This window comes from Phyllostomus hastatus, unplaced genomic scaffold, assembly GCF_019186645.2.
Source record: "Phyllostomus hastatus isolate PE091 unplaced genomic scaffold, TTU_PhHast_1.1 phas_contig_210, whole genome shotgun sequence".
Classification (NCBI taxonomy): domain Eukaryota; kingdom Metazoa; phylum Chordata; class Mammalia; order Chiroptera; family Phyllostomidae; genus Phyllostomus; species Phyllostomus hastatus.
The window spans coordinates 32,387,405-32,407,955 of NW_025333737.1; the positions used below are offsets into that span (position 1 = coordinate 32,387,405).

Consider the following 20,551-nt stretch of genomic DNA (forward strand, 5'->3'; position numbering starts at 1 on the left):
GTCTGTGATAGTGAGACTGGATTTCAGGAAAGGTGACCTGGACCTTTTTCTCTACGTCGCTCCCTGGGACCTGGGGCGAGACATCTAACCCAAGCCTCAGTGTTTCATCAGTGAAATGGGAAGAGCAATAGTAACAGTGCTGACTTCATAGCTATTGTAAGGATTATTCAGTGAATAAAATAATCTACTGAATGCAGCGAGCACACTTTCGGCTCTTAGGTGCTCTGTAAATCATAGCAACTATTATTCTTTTCTCAGTTCAGCGCTGGGCTGCTGTGGAGCATCGACATGATCTCAGCAGGGAGACGCTGAACTTCACCCTCCAGCAGGGATGCCCAACCTGTGGCCTGTGGGCTGCGTGCAGCCCAGGATGGCTGTGAATGCAGCCCAGCACGAAACCATAAATTTACTTAAAACATGATGAGATTTTTGTGTGTGTGTGATTACGTGCCGCAATGTATTTAATGTGTGGCCCAAGACAGCTCTTCCTCCAGTGTGATGCAGAGACGCCAAAAGGTTGGACACCCCTGCCAGAGCTTAGTTCCTGTTTTCTGAAGGGCTTGGAGTTGATCTGGATTCTTGCCCTGTCTCATCCAGACATTTCTTACCCTCCCCCCCCCGCCCCACCTCTGGGCTAGATCATCCATCTCCCGAGAATTCAGGCCACTATTGGGACCGGGAGAGGCAGCAGGGGAGAGTGTGTGAATGGCTGGGAGGAGAGTTCCCAGGGACACTGGGGACACGTGAAGGCCTTGGGGAGTTGCCGTGACCCTGGGTCTCATCCTGGAGCAGTGAGTGCTGGGGAGAGAAAAGAGAGACATCAGCTGCTGGACGGGTTTCCAGTGCTGAAAAGCCCCTTCTGGACCGACGCATGGGGCTGAGGGTAACTGAGGGAAGGAGCAAAGGCCCGGGACGGAGTGGGACTCTCCAGAGTGCATCGCAATCTTTCTCCACTTGCTTGGCCAGAAGATACTTTTCCTAATTGAGTGGCATGATCGATTGGCATTCCTAAGCTTCAGTATCAATCTGGCGAGGCTTTCAGCCTGGCCAGCCTCCTGGAAAGCGGCTCCAGGAGCACAGACTTTGGCGCCAGCCAGACCTGGGTTCAGATCAGGCACTGCTGTTTCCTAGGTGTCTATCCTTGGACAAATCCGATAGCCTCTCGGAAGCTCAGTTCCCTCATCTCTAAACAAACAGCTACTTGCCCTGGCTGGTGTGGCTCAGTGGATTGAGTGTCGGCCTGCGAACCAAAGGGTTGGTGGTTCGATTCCCAGTCAGGGCACACCCCCAGCACGGGTACACATGAGAGGCAACTACACATTGATGGTTCTCTCCCTTTCTTTCTCCCTACCCTCCCCTCTCTCTGAAAATAAATAAATAAAATCTTTAAACAAACAGCTGCTTACCATGGAGCATAGTACAGAGGTTGCAATGCAAGTGTCTAGAACAGAATAGGCACTAACGCTGGTCATTGTCACCTCTGTAACCTGAGTGAGCGTTACCCGCAGGTGGTGTGAAGACCCCTAGAGATGCGAGGGAAGTCCCGGTTGTTCCAAACTCCTGAACAAATCTCCTTGGTCCAGAAAGCATCCTTGAAGGCATCAAGACAAGACCAGAGAGCCTGCCTCCCACAGTTGGAACATTTTCTTTCCAGCCCACATTGTTCATAAGAATATTTGAGGCACTATACTTCATGGGAGAACCCCGGATCCCTGCCCATCCTTGCCTCTATGTTCCCATCTCAGTTCTCCAGACTGAGTCCACCGTTGACCCAGCCATTCATGTCCATGCAAATTAAAAGATTAAACCTGCGTCAGGGCTCCTTTCCATGTGGTCTTCCCTTGCTCTCCAGTGCCTGGAGGCCAGCCTGAAACTCAGCAGACGTGGGGTTAAGACCAATGCCCTGACCTATCTCCTCCCCTCTCCATTCCCGACTTCAAAGTCTCCATAAAGCCGGCTGCTTCTTCTCCGACCCCAGAGGGGCAGCTTCATCATCAGCTCTTGGCCGGTTCAACAGACGCTGAGCCCTGGCCTGGCGGTTTGCAGTCCACTTCCTAGCCATTTCCCGCGGTAAGCACCAGCGTGCTGAGGGCCCGTAGGGAAAGGGGGAGCAAGCAGGTATCAAAGTGGCCTCAAGCAGGGCGTTTGTTTCGTGGTTAGATTTAGAAGGCAGCCCACAGGCGAGAACCCCGGGGCTGGGACGCTGTCTAGTTTGCAATCAGAGCAGACATTTGCAGGGGTTAGCGAGTAGAGCAATAGGGGTCACCAGCCCAGGGATGGCGGCAGGGGGTTGCTACATGCAAAGACACTGGCAAGAGATGGACCTGGAAATGGGAACAACTCAGGGACCAGAGTTTGTTCCGTGAGCATTCATGTGCAAAACCCAAGCTAAAAGCATACACAAATCCATGTCTGATTGCTCTGCTCGCTGGCTCCGGTGATTGGGCAGCCATCTCTGAGCCTGGGATGGCTCTGGCTCCCTGGGGCCAGATCCTGCTCTGTAGCTCCCTCAGGAGCAACTGTCACCAACTCAAGGCCAGTTGGGGGTGGGGGGGTCCCAAGGTTCAAAGCCTTTTCCTCCCACCCTCGCCTGTGGATTTTTCCAGCTGGTTTTTTTTTTTTTTTTGGCCCAAGGATGACACTCACAGGGGTGCAGATTGGGGAGGGGGAAGCAGGGAAAACGGTGAAGTCAGAACAGGCTGGGGAAGAGGCCGATGTTCGGGAGACGGGGAAACGGCGCCAGAGGTCCAGCGTCTGCGAGGGGACACCTGGGCTACCGTTTCAGGCAGCGGCATGGTGAGGGTCTCGGGGGGGAGGGCAGCTTTCTCTTCTCCACCCCTACACTGAGGAACGCTGCAGTTCTGATTGTGGGGCGCCTCCTTCTAGGGCTGGGCTGAGGCCTAGGTACCCCGGCTGCTGGCCTCGGGGAGGGGGGCAGGATCATGTCTGCTGACAAAGGCTGGCCGGCGCCCCCCGAAGGCGAGGACAGCGTGTCTGAGAAGCTCCTGAGGAAGACCAGGGAGTCTCCCCTGGTGCCTATAGGTGAGTGGGAGAGGAAGGAATGGGGAGAGGCGTGGGGTGGGGGGCTTCTTTTAGAGAACACCCCTCCAAGTCCTTCCAAAGAGTGAAGCAGAGCACTCAAGGGGTCCCACGCACTGAACAGTCAATAGCCAGGAGTGAGCCAACAGCAGAGGTGTCCAGGGGACAAAGGGACACCCCCCCACAATGAAATGAGGAGGTCTGGCTGGGTGGAGGTGGCGGCCAAGTGGGTGCCTGGGATTTGGGGAAACGTGGGGCACCAACACCAGTGTCCGGGAGGGGGGAGGAAGGGGCAGTTTGGGACCCCCCAGGGCTTTCTTCCTGAAGGTGCTGGGGAAGCAGGAAAACGGCTGCACCAGGATGCCCAGAGCAGAGCTGACGGGGGGAGGAGAGTCATGATGATGGGCTGTGTATGGGAGAGGGGCACCACCAGCAGGGGCAGCCACTTTGAAAATGCCCCCCAGAGGAACCAAATAACTGCCCCAACAACCCTTGAAACTGCACCAAAGCAGCTGTTCATCCAGGTGCCCGGTCTGCCTAGTGAGGTGTATCTCTCATCAAGAGTGATGCGCTTCGTGGATGAGGCCCAGGTCACGTTTTCCGACTACAGGCCTAGGAGGCTGCCTGGTGGTGGCGGCCTACAGGATTTACCGGCTGAAGGCTCGGGGCTCCACCAGGATGTCCATACACCTGATTCACACCCGCGTGGCGGCACAGGCCTGCGCGGTGGGCGCGATCATGCTGGGTGAGTGGGGCCCCGGGAGGATGAACGGGAGCGGAGTCCTGATAGTCAAGGGACCACGATTTCAGTCCCTGCTCCCTGTGCAAGGCTCCGTGTCAAGCCCTTGGTGACACCGCCATGCCGAGACATTTTCAGGGGTCCCTGGTTAATCTCCTGTCCCAGGCCCGTGGGCACAGTGTGCAGTCTGGGTCATGGCAAGTGTGTCCCAGAGGTGAGAAAAAACTGCAGCAGAACCCAGGCTGAGTCTCTCTTCCTCTGTGGGTCACCAGAGCCAGAGATGAAAATAACTAGACAGCTGCGTGACAGGGGACAAACCCTTTTCTCCCATCCTTGGTTTCCCCGAGTGTAACGTAATAACCGTCCCTGGCTTGCCTACCGCCCAGGTTGCTCAGATAGAAATGCACTTGACATGCTTTGTGAGCTGTCGAACGGGTTGCTTCCCCAGGCTGTGCGGTCAGGCGCTTATAGTAACCGGGGAGCCCTGGGGCACAGAGACGAGAGAGCAGGCTGGACTCTCCAGGGGCCAGCTGGAGCCAGACCACGGGGACTCTGCTCCGCTGTCACTCCTCCCTGGAACACCTGGGAGGGTCAGAGGGTGGGTGAAACTTGCAACGCCAAGGGGCATTTTCCCGTCTCCCTCACGCAGGTGCCATGTACACCATGTTCAGAGATTACATCAAGAGAACAGCGCAGGATGCGGGGGAAAAGTAGGTTCCCATGGCCCAGGGCAGTCAGACCCTCCCATCGACCCCTGCCATGTTCCTAATAAAGGAGTTTTGCAGAAAATCGACAAGTCTCTTGTTCACCTGGGGGAGGGCAGAGAAAGGGGTCGGCAGTGGCTGGAAGGGGAACCTTAGAGCAAAGGGTTGGAAATCAGAGCGTTCTGGCCCCGCCTCCAGGGCGACAGGGACTCTGGGGGGAGGGGTGGGGAGAAGGCAGGTGCAGCAGACCGCCCAGGCCGGCTCAGGTCCCACCCCGGGAAGCACGGCAGAGGGCGCGGGCCGCCGCAAGTGGGAGCGGGGCAGCGAACAGGCCTCCGTGCTCACGGGGACACTGCATCAAGAGGCGGAAGCGCGGCTCGCCATGGGGCCGCCTCCCCGGGGACCCGGCAGGAAGAGGGCTGCAGCTGGGAGCGGAGTCAGGGAAACCTCGGGGGAGAGGGCAGGGCTTCAGAGCCCCAGCACCGGGACGAGGCTACGCCGGAGGAAAGGGGGCGGAGGGCGGGATGAAAGGAACGGGGAAAAGCAGAGGTCAGAATGTTCTGTTTACTTATAAACCATGGCTGAGGTCAAACTTGTAAAAAAAAAAAAAAATTCCATGTAAATGCCGAGGCGAGGGCCTCTTGGGGTTGGGGTTGAACACTGTCCGTCCCCTTCCCCTTCCCGGAGCCCGAGCTCCTCTCTGTCCCCTGGGCACGGAGCCAGGCAGACACCAGAGAGAGAGGACCAGGAGGCACCTTCCGCCTCCCTCACTGGGGCCTGGGTTGGAGGCTCCTGGGTGCTCAAGACGGCTACAGCAGCTCCAGACACTGACAACACGGACTCCAGTCGCTCGAGGTCCTAGCTTCCAGTCCAGGAGGCAGCTCCTGCGGGGAGTGGGGGCTGCTGGGAGCCCAGCCCTCACATGGGGTAATTGAGCACAACATCCTGCTTGGCGAGCTCCAGCAACATGGGGTCGTCGAAGAACTTGCTGATGCTCACGTCCTCACTCAGGCCCTGCGGAGGGTGGGGCGGGCACGAGGGTGAGCCCCGTGGTGTGTGGACGCGCTGGGGGCCCCCGGGAGCTGCGGCTGGGCGGGAGGATGGTCGGGGGTGGAATGCCAGCAAGCTTCTTTTAGGGGCCCTGCTTAATTTCGGGCACTGTCACCGAGGAGCAGGTCCTTCCTCTCCAAACAGCCCGGGTCCCAGGCCTGTGCAGAATGCACCCCTACGGTCCAGTGAACTGCTCCTCGTCTTTGGGAGAAGCGCCCGAAAGGCAGCAGCAAAGAGAGGGAAAGCGCTTGCTGGAAGCCCCTGGGGCGGGGGGTGGGGGGTCTGAGGGCACACACCTTCCGGCGCCGGGTTTTGATCATGAATTCTCGGGCCAGGTGAGGGGCCGGCTGTGGCTCCAAGGGGCGAATGACGATGCTCTTGTCCAGGGGATCGCCAGGAACAATCTGAAAGGCAAAGGGGTCTCAGGGCGCCCAGGCAGGCCGCCTGCAGTGCATTGGGGCTCGGAAGCAGGACTCTTCTCCAGGAGGCTGGAAAGTCTCAGTCCGGACTTGGGAGGGGACAGATCAGCGGGGCTGGTCTCGCATGGGGCGGGGGGGAGGCCAGGTCGGCCAGCCCGCACCACCGTCTTACCTGCCAGTGGTGGAAGACGGACAAGGAAAAGGCCTGCCCCTGGGTGTGAGTCCGCAGGTCAGTCTCGAAGCCAAAGGAGTCGATGGCTGGGATGAAAGCTTTGATGGTGTAGAGAGGGGAGCCCGGGATGGGCGCGTCCTGGGTCACGTGTCCCCTGAGGCAGAACAGCAAAGGCTGAGTCCCTAGTCCCACAGAGGTGAGCGCAGAACAGCAATCTGCCCGCAAACGGGAATCACCATCAGAGACAGGGTAACTGCGGATGCACCACGGGAGGCAGGAAGGGCTGGGCCTCCCGGTCTAACTCCTTATGGAGGTCCCAGAGGGCAGCACCCTCTGGGCTGGATGGGCACACCAAAGGGCAAGGTTTCACAGGCGTTCTCACCACTGACCCCCTGCAGTACTCCCCCCAGGAGCTCTCTCAGGGTGGGTGTCCAATAAGGAATCTCAAATTTTAATCCGCAGGAAATCTGGGGATTTCCTCATTCCTGTTCCACTTTCTTCTGAAAACTCAGCTCGTCAGGTTTCAGGAGCAGAGAGAGTGGGAGGCGGGTCCCTGCAAGGTAGCCGCGTGACTTCCCGCTCTGCGCTTCCTGTCCTTGCACTCCCCAGCGTGCCTGGGGCTGCTCACCTGCGCCTGGCCAGGACGGTATACACGGCGGAGACGCAGTCTGCAGGGGCCTGGACCTCCACAAAGTAGTAAGGCTCCATCAGGCGAGGGGTGGCCTGAAACAGCAGCGAGAGCGGGTCCCTCAGCTGGGGGAAGGCTGTGGACCCAGTGCCCTGAGGCCGCAGAGCCCTCCCGGCTCACGCACCATGAGGAAGGCGGAGTAGACCACTCTCCTGGCCGTGGGGATGATCTGGCCCCCGCCCCGGTGCAGCGGCTCCTGGGCGACCACAGCGTCTAGGATCTTAAACTTGACATTTCGAATCACTGAAAAGGAGAAGGGGCGGCCGATTTAAGGAGTGGTTCTGGGTTCTGGTGCTAATCGAGGGCCCACGGCCAGAGCAGCAGGAGCCTCTTGAAGCTCTAAAGCTGTCTCTCAGCCACGAAAGGGAAGGCACCCGAGCACTTTGCAAATGGGTGCTCTGATGGGGTGCGCGCGGCCTACAGCAAAGAGGACCGAGGCCAGGCGTGTGCGCGCTCATCTCAGGCCGTGCTCGGACACGCAGAGCCTTCCCAGAAGTTTACGGGCTTCCTTTATAGACATCCGATTATTTCGGGATGTAGAGTAAGTTCCAGGAATTGCGTTATTTTGTTCCAATGAGTCCAGTTCTGCTCTATGAACCGCTCCAATCCCATCCTCCTCTCCACCCACCTCCTCAAACACGTTCCTTCTCAGGAATGAGGAACAAACGTCGATCTAGAAATGACTTCGTTTGCAGGGCGTGCCAAGTGGCAGCAGCAGGCTCGGGAGGGACAGAGGGAGGAAGCTGGCCCGGGACACGGGACGGCCCCACGTGCCCCGAGCTGCTTCTCCCGCTGGGTCCCAGAGAGGGGCCCACCCACCCAGGTCCTGTCCCCGGGGCGCAAGGGCCCCAGAGGACGAAGGCAGGGGAGGGGGAGAGACTGGCAGACTCACACTCATCACAGAGGGGTCCTTCCCTGGTTCCCCACTGGAAGCCCTGGACTATGCTGTCCTTCACCGAGCCAAGAAGAGCCTTGTCCACCTGCACAGAACACAGGAGTCCTTTAGTAGTGACCCTGGCGACAGCCAAAGAGTTTAGAGGGAGGGGAAGGCAGGCACACTGGCAAGAGGACATTCTCCTCCACCAGAAGACACGCAATACTTTCAGGGGAAAGAAAGAACACTCCGCAGTCTCTCCACTGGAGCCACGAGACCCCCCTGTGGCACCCATCAGCTCCGCTGTACCTCAGAGGGCAGGGTGTCGTCCACCAGGATGTTGGGCCCCGTGGCGTCAGGGCCGAAGGCCCAGATGGAACGGGCAGCTAGCAGATCCCAGTCGTACTTGGTCTGGAAGAACTCTCCCAGCTTCTTCCTGGGGAGGAGGAGACGACGGGGGCTCGGCCAGCTCTGTGACTGCGGGCACCCGGGGCCACGGGCCCGCCCACCCCGCGCCCAGGACTAGAGCGGTGCTACTTTCTCTGGGGGAAGCGTGGCATCGGGGACCCCGTGGGTACGCGGCGGCGCCCCGCCCCGCTGCCCCGGCGCCCGAGCTGTGTTCTCGCCTGTTCCACGTGATCTGGACCACCTCGTTCTCGATGTCTTCAGCCAGGCCCTTCTCCAGGGGCTCGGCAATCATGGTGATCTTGTTTCTGGTCAGAAAGGAAACGAGTCATGAGCCGGGCGGGTGGGACGAACAGAAGGGCCGTTCCTAAGAAAAGGGGGACGACGGGAACACAGCTAAGGCAGTGACATTAGCGAAAGCCACAGGGGCCGGATCGAGCCAGAAGGGCCGACCTTCCGTCTTCCGTCACCCGAACCTACCACTGCATAAAAAGTAAGGTTTGGGGCGGCATTCCAGATGGCCGTGCTGCAGAGCGAGGGTGGGGGGAATGGCTGCAAGGCACCTCGAAGGAGAAAGTCCGGCACAGGGTCTCCCAGGATTGTGCCCACGGGCGCACGGGTCAGAGGCCTGGGCTGCATGCGCCTCCTGAGCACCCGCACCCCAAGGCTGCGGGGTCTGTCTCCACAGAGCCCGCGATGGTGGTGGAGTTGGTGGGGAGGGGAGGGTGTCTTCTGGCAGTCCAAGGGACACCGTGACCCCAGCTTACTTTCTTTTCTAAAAGTTATTTTTTAAATCCTCACCTGAGGATACGTTTCTTGATTTTAGACAGAAAGGAAGGGACAGAGAGGAGAAACGTCGATGCGAGAGAAACACATCGGTTGCCCACCGTCTGTGCCCCAACTGGGGACTGAACCCACGGCTCAGGTACGTGCCCTGGCCGGGAACTGAACCCGCAACCTTTCGGAGTACGGCACGGCGCACCAACCACGCCGCCCAGCCAGGCTCCAAGCTTACTTCTTATTGGGCGTTTCTGCAAAGCACTTGAGGGAGGATGTTTCTACCACCGTCTCACAGAAGGTAACAACGGGATCAGCAACCTGGGAAACCAGACAAGGTATTAGGCGAGGTCCTGTTTTGGGCGAGAAGGACGACCTTCTGCCAGAGGGAATTCCGGGGGCCCCCTGCCACTGTCTCCGTGAGCCACCCTAGTCTTAATCGGCACCAGTGACACATGAAATCGCAAGCTGACAGTCCCTGAAAGTCACCATCACTAAGAAACCTGAGAAAATGTCGTGTGGTGCAGCACTTGTGTTCTGGAGCCAAGAGTGTACGAGGGTCGAGTTCGGATTTAAACATAGCTCCCCAAGGTGTCTCTCAGCATCCGTGCAGCCGGGCCACCGCTGTTCACGGAACACCTCCGTGGGTCTGTCAGAGGTGGCGCCGAGACGGGCCGCGGAGGACCCGTGCTGCTCTGCTCTCAGCCCGAGGCGTCTGGGCAGCACAGCCCCGCCCTGAAGCTCCCGCGTGGGCCGTGCCCAGGGAGCCCGGCTTCTCCTGCAGTGCCAGTCCACGCACATTCACGGGCGAGTCCGGGAGGGGTGCCCGAGGGTGCTCGTTCCCACCACCAAAGGGCCTCAGAGAAAGCGTGAGTCTCCACTGGGAGGCGGAGGCCACGTGCACGGGCCTCAGTTGAACTGAGGGGCTACGTCAGGACCTGACAGCGAACCCAGGAGAGCCGGCCCCACTCTCTCCTGGAAACCGTCCTCCCTGAGCCCCAGTCACCACAGATGGGTTAACTGTCCAACTTTTCCTTTTTTAAACAAATGACCAAGAATAACTTTGGCTTGGGAGCCTTGACTTTAAATATACAACATTGAGAAGAACCTTGCAGAAGGGGGCAAACCAGATCTCAAATACCTTCCCATTTAGGGAGCAACAGATCACGCTTTTCCGAAACAGATCCTCGGCAGCGGGATGCCCCTCTCCCCCGGGGCCCTCCGGGGGAGTCCAGGTTTTTTGGGTGCTTGTGGAATCAGGTCTGGAGCCGGGAGCCCGGCCCCTGGCCAGGCTGTCACTCGGGGGGCCGCCGCTTTACCTTGATGTCGATCTCTGAGTACATCTTCCGCAGGTCATGCATCACGCAGTCCAGGTACAGCTCCCCGGTCCCCAGAATCACGTGCTCGCCAGACTCTTCCACCTGGAACACAGCAGCCCTGGGGTCCCAGCCTGGATTCTCCTGTGCCCGCAGCAGCAGAGCTAAACGGAATCAAGGCTGGAGCCCGGGAGGGGGTGCCTGAGTCCACTGTCTGGTTCCAGCCTCTTCAACAAGGATCAGTGGAGGGTTCGTCCTCGAGACGTCCGGATCACTGAGCACAGTGCTACTGGGTATGAGGTCACCGCTTTTGACAATAATTTATTTTTAGAGAGGAGAGAGGGACGGAAACATCAAGGTATGGTTGCCTCTCACACGCCCTCAACTGGGGACCTGGCCAGCAACCCAGGCACGTGCCCTGACTGGGAATCAAACTGGCGACCTTTGGGTCCACAGGCCCATGCTCAGTCCACTGAGCCACACCAGGCAGGGGAATCACAAATTTTTTTTAAAAAGATTTTATCTAAACACTGATGTGAGAAACACTGACCTGTGGCTACTGACAGGGTCTGAACCCGCAACCCAGGCTGGTGCCCTGACTGGCGATCGAGCCAGGGACCTTCTGCCTCAGGGGAAGAGGCTCAACCACCTAAGCCACATCTGTCAGGGTGTGAGGTCACTGTCTTTATCCCCACCTTAGCCATTTAGGGAAACCCCTGCCCTGTGTCTGCAGACACACGCTGACCCTTGAGCCCCGGCCGACTCCTCGAAGGAGTGCTCGTGGGCGAGAGAGTAGAAGGGACAGAGTGACTCACTCCCCCTCTGTATTTTCTGGAAAATTAGTTCGAAGCATACCCTCCAAGAGACATCCTTTTCCTGTCTAGGCACGAGTGAAAGAGGCGCACACATGTGTGCGCCAGCCCCACCCCCAGCTCATCCACATGATGGCGACAGGCGTCAGTCCTGGTGCAGGCTGCTGGAAGCAGCGGTCAGACGCCCGATGGACACAAAGACCACTAAGTGGGGGCGAGCGGGGGCGTGGCAGCGTCGCAGGCCGCGGGCCCACCTTGGTGGTGAGGGACGGGTAGCTCTTGTTGACTTTGCGCAGCCCGTCCAGCATCTTGGGCAGCTCGGAGGGGTTGACCGGCTCCACGGCGATCTTGATGACAGACGTGGTATTGAACTTCAGGGGCCGGAAAATCTGAGCCTGAGATCCGAAAGGCACAGGAGTGAGAACCCCCAGCCCGGCAGGCACACGAGTGCAAAGGCAAGAGAGACGCTGAGGGCCTGCGCCGGGGCAGAGTCCCTTCTAGCCAGGGCCACGGGGCTGCCCGGAGGCAACCCGAAGGGCCCCTCGTTCCCACGTGTTTCGGCAGAACAAAGAGAGAGGGGAAAGACTAAAAGGCACCCCTCCTGATCCCCAGCACCGGAGCAGAGCACGGGGCAACTCCACAGGGTCAGATCTAGAGAGCTGAGCCTGTGCTGAGGTTGGGAACCAGCAAGTGGCAGCGACTCCGGCCGAGTCCCCCGCCAGGCCAGCTGCTGCTCACTGCTCACACGTGTCGTGGTTCCTGTGACCCTCTCTCTGGCTTAAGCCAGTTCAGCTGCCTCTTCGGAAACTCTACCTCCTCGTTGCCTCGGGGTTCAGTTATGGTCGCCGTCTTCACAATCGGTTGATCGACACCTTCGATCAGCACCCAGTTGCCGGCAGGAACTCGGTTCACCTCGATGTGGTACCTGGAGCAACAGCCAAGGAGCAGCACTGACCCGGGGGCAGAGGGTTCATTCCAGAAAAATGTCCTCGGCACAGACTGCGTGCCAGGCCCGGGGCCGGAAGCAGGGGCCAGCCAAACAGATTCGTTCTATAGCAGGGAAGGGATGCTATAAACAGTCCCATGACCACACCCACGTACAGTCACAGAGTGCTAAGCGTCCGGAAAGGAAGCGCGAAGGGTCAGAGGACAGGACGGGAAAACCTAGTTCCGGGTGGACATCGGCGGGAAGCAAGCTGCTCCCAAAGGCGCAGAACACGTGGTGATGCCGGAGGCATCCCAGAGCGCACTGCGGCTCTCCCGGCTCTGCCTCTCCTGCCTTCCAGCGACCGGGCGGGGCGGGGGGGCGGTCTGGAGGAGGGAGGGGGGCCTTCGGCGGGACCCAGCGGCCGCGTGAGGGACAGGACAGCCCGGTTCTGTTTCCCGGCGGAGATGCCGCACTTGGGAGCCGACAAGCAGCCCCGAGGCCCAAGCTACATATTTTTTTCTGCAGATGGGATTGCTGCAGGGATCCATCAGTCTCCCCTGCTGGTCAGAGAATAGTCAGTGGAGACTGGGAAACAGTTTCTTTTGGGGCAAAACCATGACAGTGATGACTTAAGGAGCACAGAAGAGGAAGAGGGGATCGGGGCGAGGAGCAGCGGAAAAGCCACCACAGACGTGCGCATGCGCCGTCCACGTGCAGAGTCCGGCGGCAAGCCAACAGCTCTGCTGGGGGAGGTCCCTCCGCCCCAGGGGAGGGAGCCAGGCAGCTGCCGTGTTCCCGGGGAGAACCGCCCCTTCCAGCCGCTTGGGGCAGTTCCAGCACAGAGGACAAGTCAGGCCCTTAGAGGCCCCGGGGAGCAGTACCTGGCCACAGAGACCCAGAGGCGGCCCACGGTGCATATCTGGGAGTCCTCCTCATCCTCCAGGGTGTAGTTCTCCCCCAGCACCTTCACAGGCTGCCCGGCATGGATGGTGCCGCTCAGCACCCGGCCGAAGGCGTGAAACTGAACTCCATCGTCTGTGCTGTACATCTTGGTCGTGTGGCACATCAGGGGGCCCTGGGGGAGGGGACAGAAAGCAGCCTCAACCACACACACTCTGCAGGCAGGTCCCACTGTTCCCGCCCCACCTCAGAGCAATGACATGCGCCCCGTGAGGAGGCAGCCCCGACCTCGAGGACAGAGGAGATGATCTCCTGGGAAAATTCCAACCACGCTCTCCCCCGCTAATAAATAGACGTCCAAGGAATATGTGACAAAAATAAAACCACTGATTGAGCGCGGGCTGCAAACCAAAGCATTGCAGGTTCGATTCTCAGTCAGGGCACATGCCTGGGTTGCAGGCCACAGCGCCCAGCAACCACACATTGATGTTTCTCTCTCTCTTTCTCCCTCCCTTCCCTCTCTAAAAATAAATAAATAAAATCTTAAAAAAAAAAAAACAAACCACCAACAAAAAAACCCTACTTTTTTTTTGGTGGGGAGATGAAGGCAACAGGGAAGAAAAGCAGGTTTAAGATAGGAGACTGAAATCGTTAATTTGCAAGTTTACAAGATCGACTTGCCCCCAATTTGCTCCAAAGACGTAACTCGCAATTCTCACCCGGCTGTGCGCTTGTGCAAGACAGACCACAGGAGGAACGGCTGGGAGGGCTTTTTGAAAGCCAGGACTGACTACATTAGCAATCATTTGCTGAACCTTTACTCCCTGGCAGGCACCATAATACTTTCTTAACCTTATTTAATCCCCGTGATGACCACACACACACCATTACCCTCCCTTTATGGACCAAGACCCTGTGGCTCAGAAGGACTGAACAATGTCCCCAGGATAACACCACTAGTGGTGGTACCATCTGGCTCCAAATCCCGGCCTGCCTGACGGCTCAGGGGGAGGGGCCTGCACGGAAGGGGCGGGACCGTGTTACTCCTGCAACCAGAAAAAGGTGTCTCCGCCCAGGAGGGGAGAAATCGGAGAGCCGGGGAGCCACGTTCCCTTACGTCAGGGTCGCAGTCGCTCATGGCCTCGCCGAGGTCGGAGTCCACGCCACCCGTGTAGGTGTGCTCGATCTTGGGCTTGGCGCCCACCTTGGGGGAAGGGATGTGCTGCACGCACATGTCCACGAAGCCTGGGGAGGATGAGAAAGCCGTTACCCTCCGCCCTCGCAGGGGGGTGCAAGCGTTGACTTCCCCATCCGCTCACGAGGGCCAGAGAGCAGAAAGTGAGAGGCCTGACTTCCTGCTCTAAAAGCCACGACACGGTGACTCTAGGGGGAAGTGATACCCTGTTTCCTGGGAGTGTGCTGCTGCCGAAAGGCCGGAGTCACACTGATGCCAGGGGGAAGTGATACCCTGTTTCCTGGGAGTATGCTGCTGCCGAAAGGCCGGAGTCACACTGATGCCAGGAAGGGCAAGAGGCTAGTCTCAGTGGCTCCTTGGAACCCGGCACAAACTTTCAAGCATCTCTACCAACCCATGACCTTTCACTGAATGTAAGCACTTGCTGGGCACTCACGTGAAACTATGTAAGCACCCCATGTCCTCCCTAGATCTGCTGAGAACAATCCTAGAAGGGACTCCTCCCTTCCTAAGAGCCGATAAGCTGTACAAGAGAAAACCTTCCTTAGCACCTTGGGGTAGGTGTCTCGGAACGAAGTACTGATGCTACGCACTTTGGAGACGCAGATGCCTACAACCCCCTCGACTCCCGAGTAAGAGACTGCTGAGGGGGTCCTTGGACGACGCCTTGTCCTCTCCTTCATGTCGCAGACGAGACATTAGAGCACAGAAGAACTGGGTGGCCGGCCCAGGGTCAGCCCACGGAAAGGCCAGGACTGAGACTCTGGCCTTTTCTCCACCAGGCCAGGGCCCGTTGTCCTGTGTCACCTGCCTCCTCTGTAACTAAAATACGGGAGAGACAAGCTCAGGAGAAAGAGAAACCTGAGTCTACAACCTGCCTCCCAGGTGCTGGCCTGGTGCTTTTCCCACTGATTCAAACCACCCGCGAGTCCGCCTTCCTGACTGCCCCTGGCAAAAACACAGGACCGCAGAATCTGCTCCCCCATTTCCTCTACTTGCATGCTCCTCCTGGTAGGGGAATTTAATTGCCTTTGTTTCCCAAGACAGGATTCTTGGTACCATCCACTAAGGAAAGCAGCTAGGAAAAAACCCAGGTGCTCTGTGCCCCGACCTGTGGTTTATTCGCAGTCGACTTCCGCCAAAGAGCCTCAGATCCCTGGCCACCACCGTGGGTCAGGGAAAAGCCCCTCATCATGAGTGGCAGGGAGTAATGACAGGGGGCTGCGAGCTCTGTATTACCTGTGAACTCGCCGAAGAACTTTTTGCAGACCAGTCTGAGCAGGGGACGGATGTTCAGCTTCAGCTCCTCCTTGGTCAGATGGATGCCAAGCTCATCGAGGGTCCTCGGGAGGCTGGTGTCCACGTCGCCCACAACCTGTGACGGCACCAGACATCACATCAGCTGCAGTGACAGCTACGGAGGACAAGGGAAGGCCAATGGGCAGTCTGGAAGTTCACTGCACTAGGCTTTCATCTACGGGGAGAGCTTCTGGCAAGGACAACTCAGTTCCAAGGAGATCTTTGGTCCCTACCCTGCAAACCAAGCCTGGGCGAAGCAGGCTTGGTAAATGCCCACACCAGGCAATAAACCTGGCACTCGCCGATGGCCTGCTGTCAGTGCTGCCCCCTAGTGTCTGAAAAGCGGTATCTCATCCCACTCAGGCAATCCCTTAGCCTTCCCTATTTAGAGACTCCTCGGATTTAGAGGATCACTGACTGCACTGGAGGGAACCAAAAAAGGTCACCTGGCAGCCCATCCACTGTCAGGGCAGGGCCGAGCCAAATCGCCCTCGGCAGACTGCAGGTCTCTGCCGAGACAGATTCTGTAAATTTCTTTTATTACTCCGTCCCAGTCTGGCACAAGATACTAAGTAGTTTTTAGCACTAATAAATTTTAACACGTTATTTTGTCTTGCTGCTATGGTTTCTCATTTTAAAGTTGGACTAGCCACACGCATTATGTGTATATGCGTGTGTTCACGGGGCACAGTACTTAGTCAACACTTGCATATTTTACAATTGTCTTAAGAGAAAAGTCCAAATGAGAATTCTTGTACAGCCCTGGCTGGTGTGGCTCAGTGGACTGAGTGCCGGCCTGCAAACCAAAGGGTCACCAGTTCGATTCCCAGTCAGGGCACATGCCTGGGTTGCAGGCCAGGTTCCCAGTGTGGGGCGGGTGCGTGAGGGGCAACCACACATTGATGTTTCTTTTCCTCTTTTTCCCTCCTTTCCCCCATGTCTAAAAATAAATAAATAAAATCTTAAAAATAAATCTGGTACAACATCACTACTCTTGGGTCTGCCTTTTAGGAGCACAAATTCATACAGATACAACATGATGTGCTTCTCTTGGGAGCAACCTCTCTGTGGACCACATCTGTGCCACCGTCGGATGCACCTTGTTCGATCCTCAACCATCACGTACCGACATGCCCAGAGTAGTCATCGAAACCAAGGCCACTCTGCCATTCTTTTAACGGCTACAAAACACTGCATTGTATGAGATGCACCGTCATTCCTTCAGTCAGATTCTCACCGATGAACGCTTCCTTTCACACGTTCCCCCCCCTCTCAGTTCAACAGCACTTAGAGGACGGCAGTGTTCCAGATCCAGAGGACCGGCGACCAACCATCTCCATTCTCACAACACACACTGAGCAGGTCTAGGGGCAGGGGGACGGCCAAGTTCATCCTGTGCTTGTCAGAAGGACAGACTTACACCGGGTGGCCCAACACCCTTACCTGAGCGAGGATCTTATAAAGGGGCTCCAAGATAAACTCCACGAAGCTCCTCTGGGAGCTGCTGGTGGGGGCCTTTTTGGTAAACTTCCGCCTAAAGAGAAACAGGAGAGTTGCGGGCGATCCAGAAGGAAGAAGGCCGTGTCGCCGACCGCCTGGGTGGACTTGCTAAGCCCGTACCTAACACCCCCGGACTCCTGTGAGGGCACGTGGTCCCGCCTCCCACGGACACCCGCCCTGAGCTGTGGAAACCTCGGGAGAAGCGGCCGCTCGCCCTGTCAGAGTCCACGACAGCTGCTCACTCGGAGGAGGAGGGACGGTAGTTCATGACCAAGAAAAAAGGTTTTAATCTTCGGAACTCTTCCCCTCCTTGTCCTCCCTTACTGGGACACTGGATGGCCCCTCAAGCGTCACTTCCCACACCTGACTCACGTCTTGGGGTTGAAGTAGATGTCACCCCAGAGTCTTTTAGCAAACTCCTGGTAGTTAATGTCACCTGTAAGAGAAGCCCAACAATCATAAGCTACTTGGCAGACTGCTGTTCAACGGTCTCTTTCAGGTGCCACGAGGGGTTTGCAGCTGAGGAACTCAAGCACCTTTGTTTCCAAGGCCTGGACGTTTCCTGCCACCCAGGCAGGCAGACGAGGACAGAGACGCAAAGGGCAAGGCTGGCCGCAAGCTGCCAAGGCTGTGCTGGAGCCACAACGAGCCCCGGGAGCACCCTCAGTCCAGCGAGCTCAGGCCGGGGCCACGGACGAGGCCGCCGCTCTCATTGCTCCTTTGCCAGAACAGCTCAGCCGCCTGCACGCTGTCCTCTGCCTGCACCCGAGCCCCGTCCCCCCAGAAGTGGAACGTAAGGGCTCCCTCCCTCTCCTGACCCACCCCCGACCCACCGAAGCGCTATGCCGCGGCCAGCGTGGGCGACCTCCCAGCCGCAGTGTCACGCTAAGGCTCTGACCAGCCCCAAGCTTCCAGAAGGCAGACACCTAGCCTTCTGGGCAGAAAACACCACAGCCAACCTTTGTCTCATCTTTGACTAATTAATATTTCTAGTGTCACTGCAGCTGCGAATCCTGGTCCGACTGAACCGAGCAATTGTGGCTTTTAAAGTTCAAGACCTTCCGAGCCAAGAACTCCTGTAACATTCAAACAGATCACTGGTAACACCAACTATCTCGTGGGTACTTCTGCCCAGAGCACAGACCAGTCTCTCCCGCTCGAGATGACATAGGGGGGATCCATCACCTCCTCCCTGAAGCCCCACCGCCCTTGAGACTCTCCTCTCTCCTTCAGTGGGGCTGCCGCGGGCACTTCATCCGGGCTCAACATCTTTCTCTTCCCGCTTCGTGAATCCGGAAACTGTCCCTCCCCTGTGACCCGCCCGCCCTGTCTCCTACACACCTGCTACTGCACTCCTGTGATACGCAGGCTGTACTACAGCCACTGGACGGAGCTGCCTGAGCCCTCGCGAGGACCAGGCCAATAGGAGGATGTCCAACAGGAGGAATGAAGGCTTCCTGAAACAATGAGCGACCCTCTCTCCACTTCACTTCCTCCTCCCCAGCCTCACAGGTGACACTGATCCCATGTCCACGGTCCTGGGCCTGAACCCTGTCCTGAGTGCCTGAACAGGTGCCCCTTCCTTCACGTCTTCCTGCCTCTGGTCCATCTCCCATCAGGTCTGCACATACTAGCCCACCCCAATACTTGGTATTTAATAGCTCCGAAGTGCTGACAGGTAAAGTCTAAGGTCCTTTATCCGGCACTCCAAACCCTCCTCAGTGTGGTCCCGGCCCAGCCTGCCGGAACTCTTCTCCTTGGTGGGACTGCCGCTGCCACTGAGTGGGCCGGGCCATAGGCCAATACCACCTGCCTCCGCGCCTCCTGCCCAACCCTCTTCCCTCCTCTCCACCCGTTTCGGCCCCACGTCTGTCCTTCCAGCAGCCTTCGGCCACGGGAGCGGACCCCCCTTCTGAACCCCTCAGCCCCACCTGCCTACAGCAGCTCCCTGGAACGCAGCCCGCACTGCCGTCCACTGCTCTGGGGACCGTGTACCCACTGGACGAAGTGCCTAGAAGGCAGAGGAACTGCCTTCTTTTCACCAGGCTTGGCTGCACTTCTAGTAAGAGGACCTGGTATCAGTTTTGGCGGTGTGCTGCGATGGAGAGGGAAAGCACCGAAGTAGATTCTAGTTCCAGCCCCATCAGTAACCTCTGGGCATGGTTCTCCCATTGGTAAAATGAAGGGGAAATCTCAGTGGTCTCGGAGACACCCCCCAGAGCTGACTTTAGGAGTCGGGATGTGGCTTTTTGTGACGGTAATGCTGGCGCCCGCAGACGGCTCCCCGGAACAGCGGGCTGAGCGGAGGAGTCATGGTCCCCCTTGAGGCGCAGGGCCATTTTCAGAGATCATGAATGTGTTATCATTACAGAAAAGGTCTTGGATTTTGCTTTATGTACCGATAAAAAAAAACATTCAGAAACCTATAAACTGGAAACCAAGATGAGTTCACTTGTCCACCTATCCATTTTTTTAAAGAATCATCTGGAAACAGTGAAACTATATGTCTAATGATGAGAAAATGGTTAAATTATAGAACAAGTATACAGTGGACCACTGTTATTACATAAAATACTTGTTATAAATTTTAATAAAACAGGCAAATTGTTATGCTCCAATGCTTATGACTATTTATCCTGTTATTACATATTTATACATATTCATAAAATGTGATCTCATTTACATAACACACTAAACAGAGAAAGAAAGAAATTTAACAAAACGTTTGTGCCCTGGCTGGGTGGCTCAACTGGTTGGAGCGTTGCACAGTGAAATGTTGCAGGTTTGATTCCCGGTCAGGGCGCACACCTAAGGTTGCGGGTTCAATCCCTGGCTGGGGCGTGTATGGGAGGCAACCGATAGATGTTTCTCTCTCCCTCTTCCTCTCTCTCTGAAATCAACACACATATCCTCGAGCGAGGATTTAAAAAAGATGTTTGTAATGGTCATGGCTAATGAGGTTATGGGTGAATTCTGCTTTCTACACTAGATTTTACTTCGTTTTCCACTTTCCTGCAATAAGAATGCAGTAAATATATATGCACGTATTCCAAGAAAGAAACAGAAGACCAAGTGTCATTTGCCCGTCTTTCCCACGGCAGCGTGCACACGTGCCCGCCCTGGGCACGAGGCAGGGCAGCTGACTGGCGGGACGGAAGCCCCGGGGCCCCAGCGCCCAGCAGCCGAGGCTCCTCGCGGAGCCCGTTTCTCAGCTCCAGAAACGGGGTGACAGCGACCCCTCTAATGAAGTGCAGTGTCTGACACAGGTCCTGGGGAGGCACAGCGGTGGAGCGGAGCGCGGGAGCCTCCGAGACGGGAAGGGGCCCCGGCACGTGATGCCCAGGCTCTGGGGACCTGCGCAGCCACCCGCCCGGGCGCCCCAGCGGAGGCCCGTCGGCGCGGACTGCCGACCCGACCCGGGGTTCTCAGGTGGGCCCTCGCAATCCCTGCCGGCCTCAAGACGGCGGAAAGGACAGCTACTTCTAAGGAGGGAGACGCCATCTCTGAGGAGGAGATCTGGAGGGGCTGTGTGAGCACGGGTAACTCGCTTTTGACAGAATTTACCTCGCTCTAGGCGAGAGCCTAATTCCTCAAATGAGCTCTCGCTTCATCTTTTTCCTCCTTGTCACCTTGACTGTTCGGTTGTTAGAAACCACTCAGTCTGAAGAGAGGGTCTAGAGACCCAAGAGAGCCCCCCGGTGTGAGACAAACAGCTGATAAAATGCCCCTCCCCA

General features: G+C 57.4%; 2 protein-coding genes across 3 annotated transcripts in view; one reads left to right on the top strand and one right to left on the bottom strand.

Annotated features, from left to right (window-relative positions):
• The first annotated feature begins 1,981 nt into the window (after positions 1-1,981).
• HIGD1B (HIG1 hypoxia inducible domain family member 1B) lies at positions 1,982-4,569 on the top strand. 2 transcript variants are annotated; one of them, XM_045837296.1, is made up of 4 exons: positions 1,982-2,070; positions 2,887-3,042; positions 3,650-3,784; positions 4,428-4,569. In XM_045837296.1, exons 2-4 carry the CDS (start codon positions 2,943-2,945, stop codon positions 4,490-4,492), a joined length of 300 nt encoding a protein of 99 aa, XP_045693252.1. In that variant the 5' UTR covers positions 1,982-2,070; positions 2,887-2,942; the 3' UTR covers positions 4,493-4,569. The 2 variants fall into 2 exon arrangements, with proteins under 2 accessions (XP_045693252.1, XP_045693251.1); XM_045837295.1 differs by lacking the exon at positions 1,982-2,070 and adding an exon at positions 2,675-2,796.
• A 463-nt stretch (positions 4,570-5,032) lies between these two features.
• EFTUD2 (elongation factor Tu GTP binding domain containing 2) overlaps positions 5,033-20,551 on the bottom strand; it is a 34,972-nt gene continuing 19,453 nt past the window's right edge. The window contains exons 12-28 of the mRNA XM_045837084.1: positions 17,190-17,253; positions 16,761-16,851; positions 15,258-15,393; positions 13,941-14,068; positions 12,805-12,998; positions 11,809-11,920; positions 11,250-11,390; positions 10,187-10,288; positions 9,106-9,188; positions 8,312-8,398; positions 7,995-8,121; positions 7,704-7,791; positions 6,936-7,054; positions 6,752-6,846; positions 6,124-6,277; positions 5,829-5,936; positions 5,033-5,496 (exon numbers count right to left, since the gene is read on the bottom strand). Coding sequence (XP_045693040.1) covers positions 5,401-5,496; positions 5,829-5,936; positions 6,124-6,277; positions 6,752-6,846; positions 6,936-7,054; positions 7,704-7,791; positions 7,995-8,121; positions 8,312-8,398; positions 9,106-9,188; positions 10,187-10,288; positions 11,250-11,390; positions 11,809-11,920; positions 12,805-12,998; positions 13,941-14,068; positions 15,258-15,393; positions 16,761-16,851; positions 17,190-17,253 — 1,925 coding nt within the window. The 3' untranslated portion in view covers positions 5,033-5,400. The remainder of the gene's footprint in view (positions 5,497-5,828; positions 5,937-6,123; positions 6,278-6,751; positions 6,847-6,935; positions 7,055-7,703; positions 7,792-7,994; positions 8,122-8,311; positions 8,399-9,105; positions 9,189-10,186; positions 10,289-11,249; positions 11,391-11,808; positions 11,921-12,804; positions 12,999-13,940; positions 14,069-15,257; positions 15,394-16,760; positions 16,852-17,189; positions 17,254-20,551) is intronic.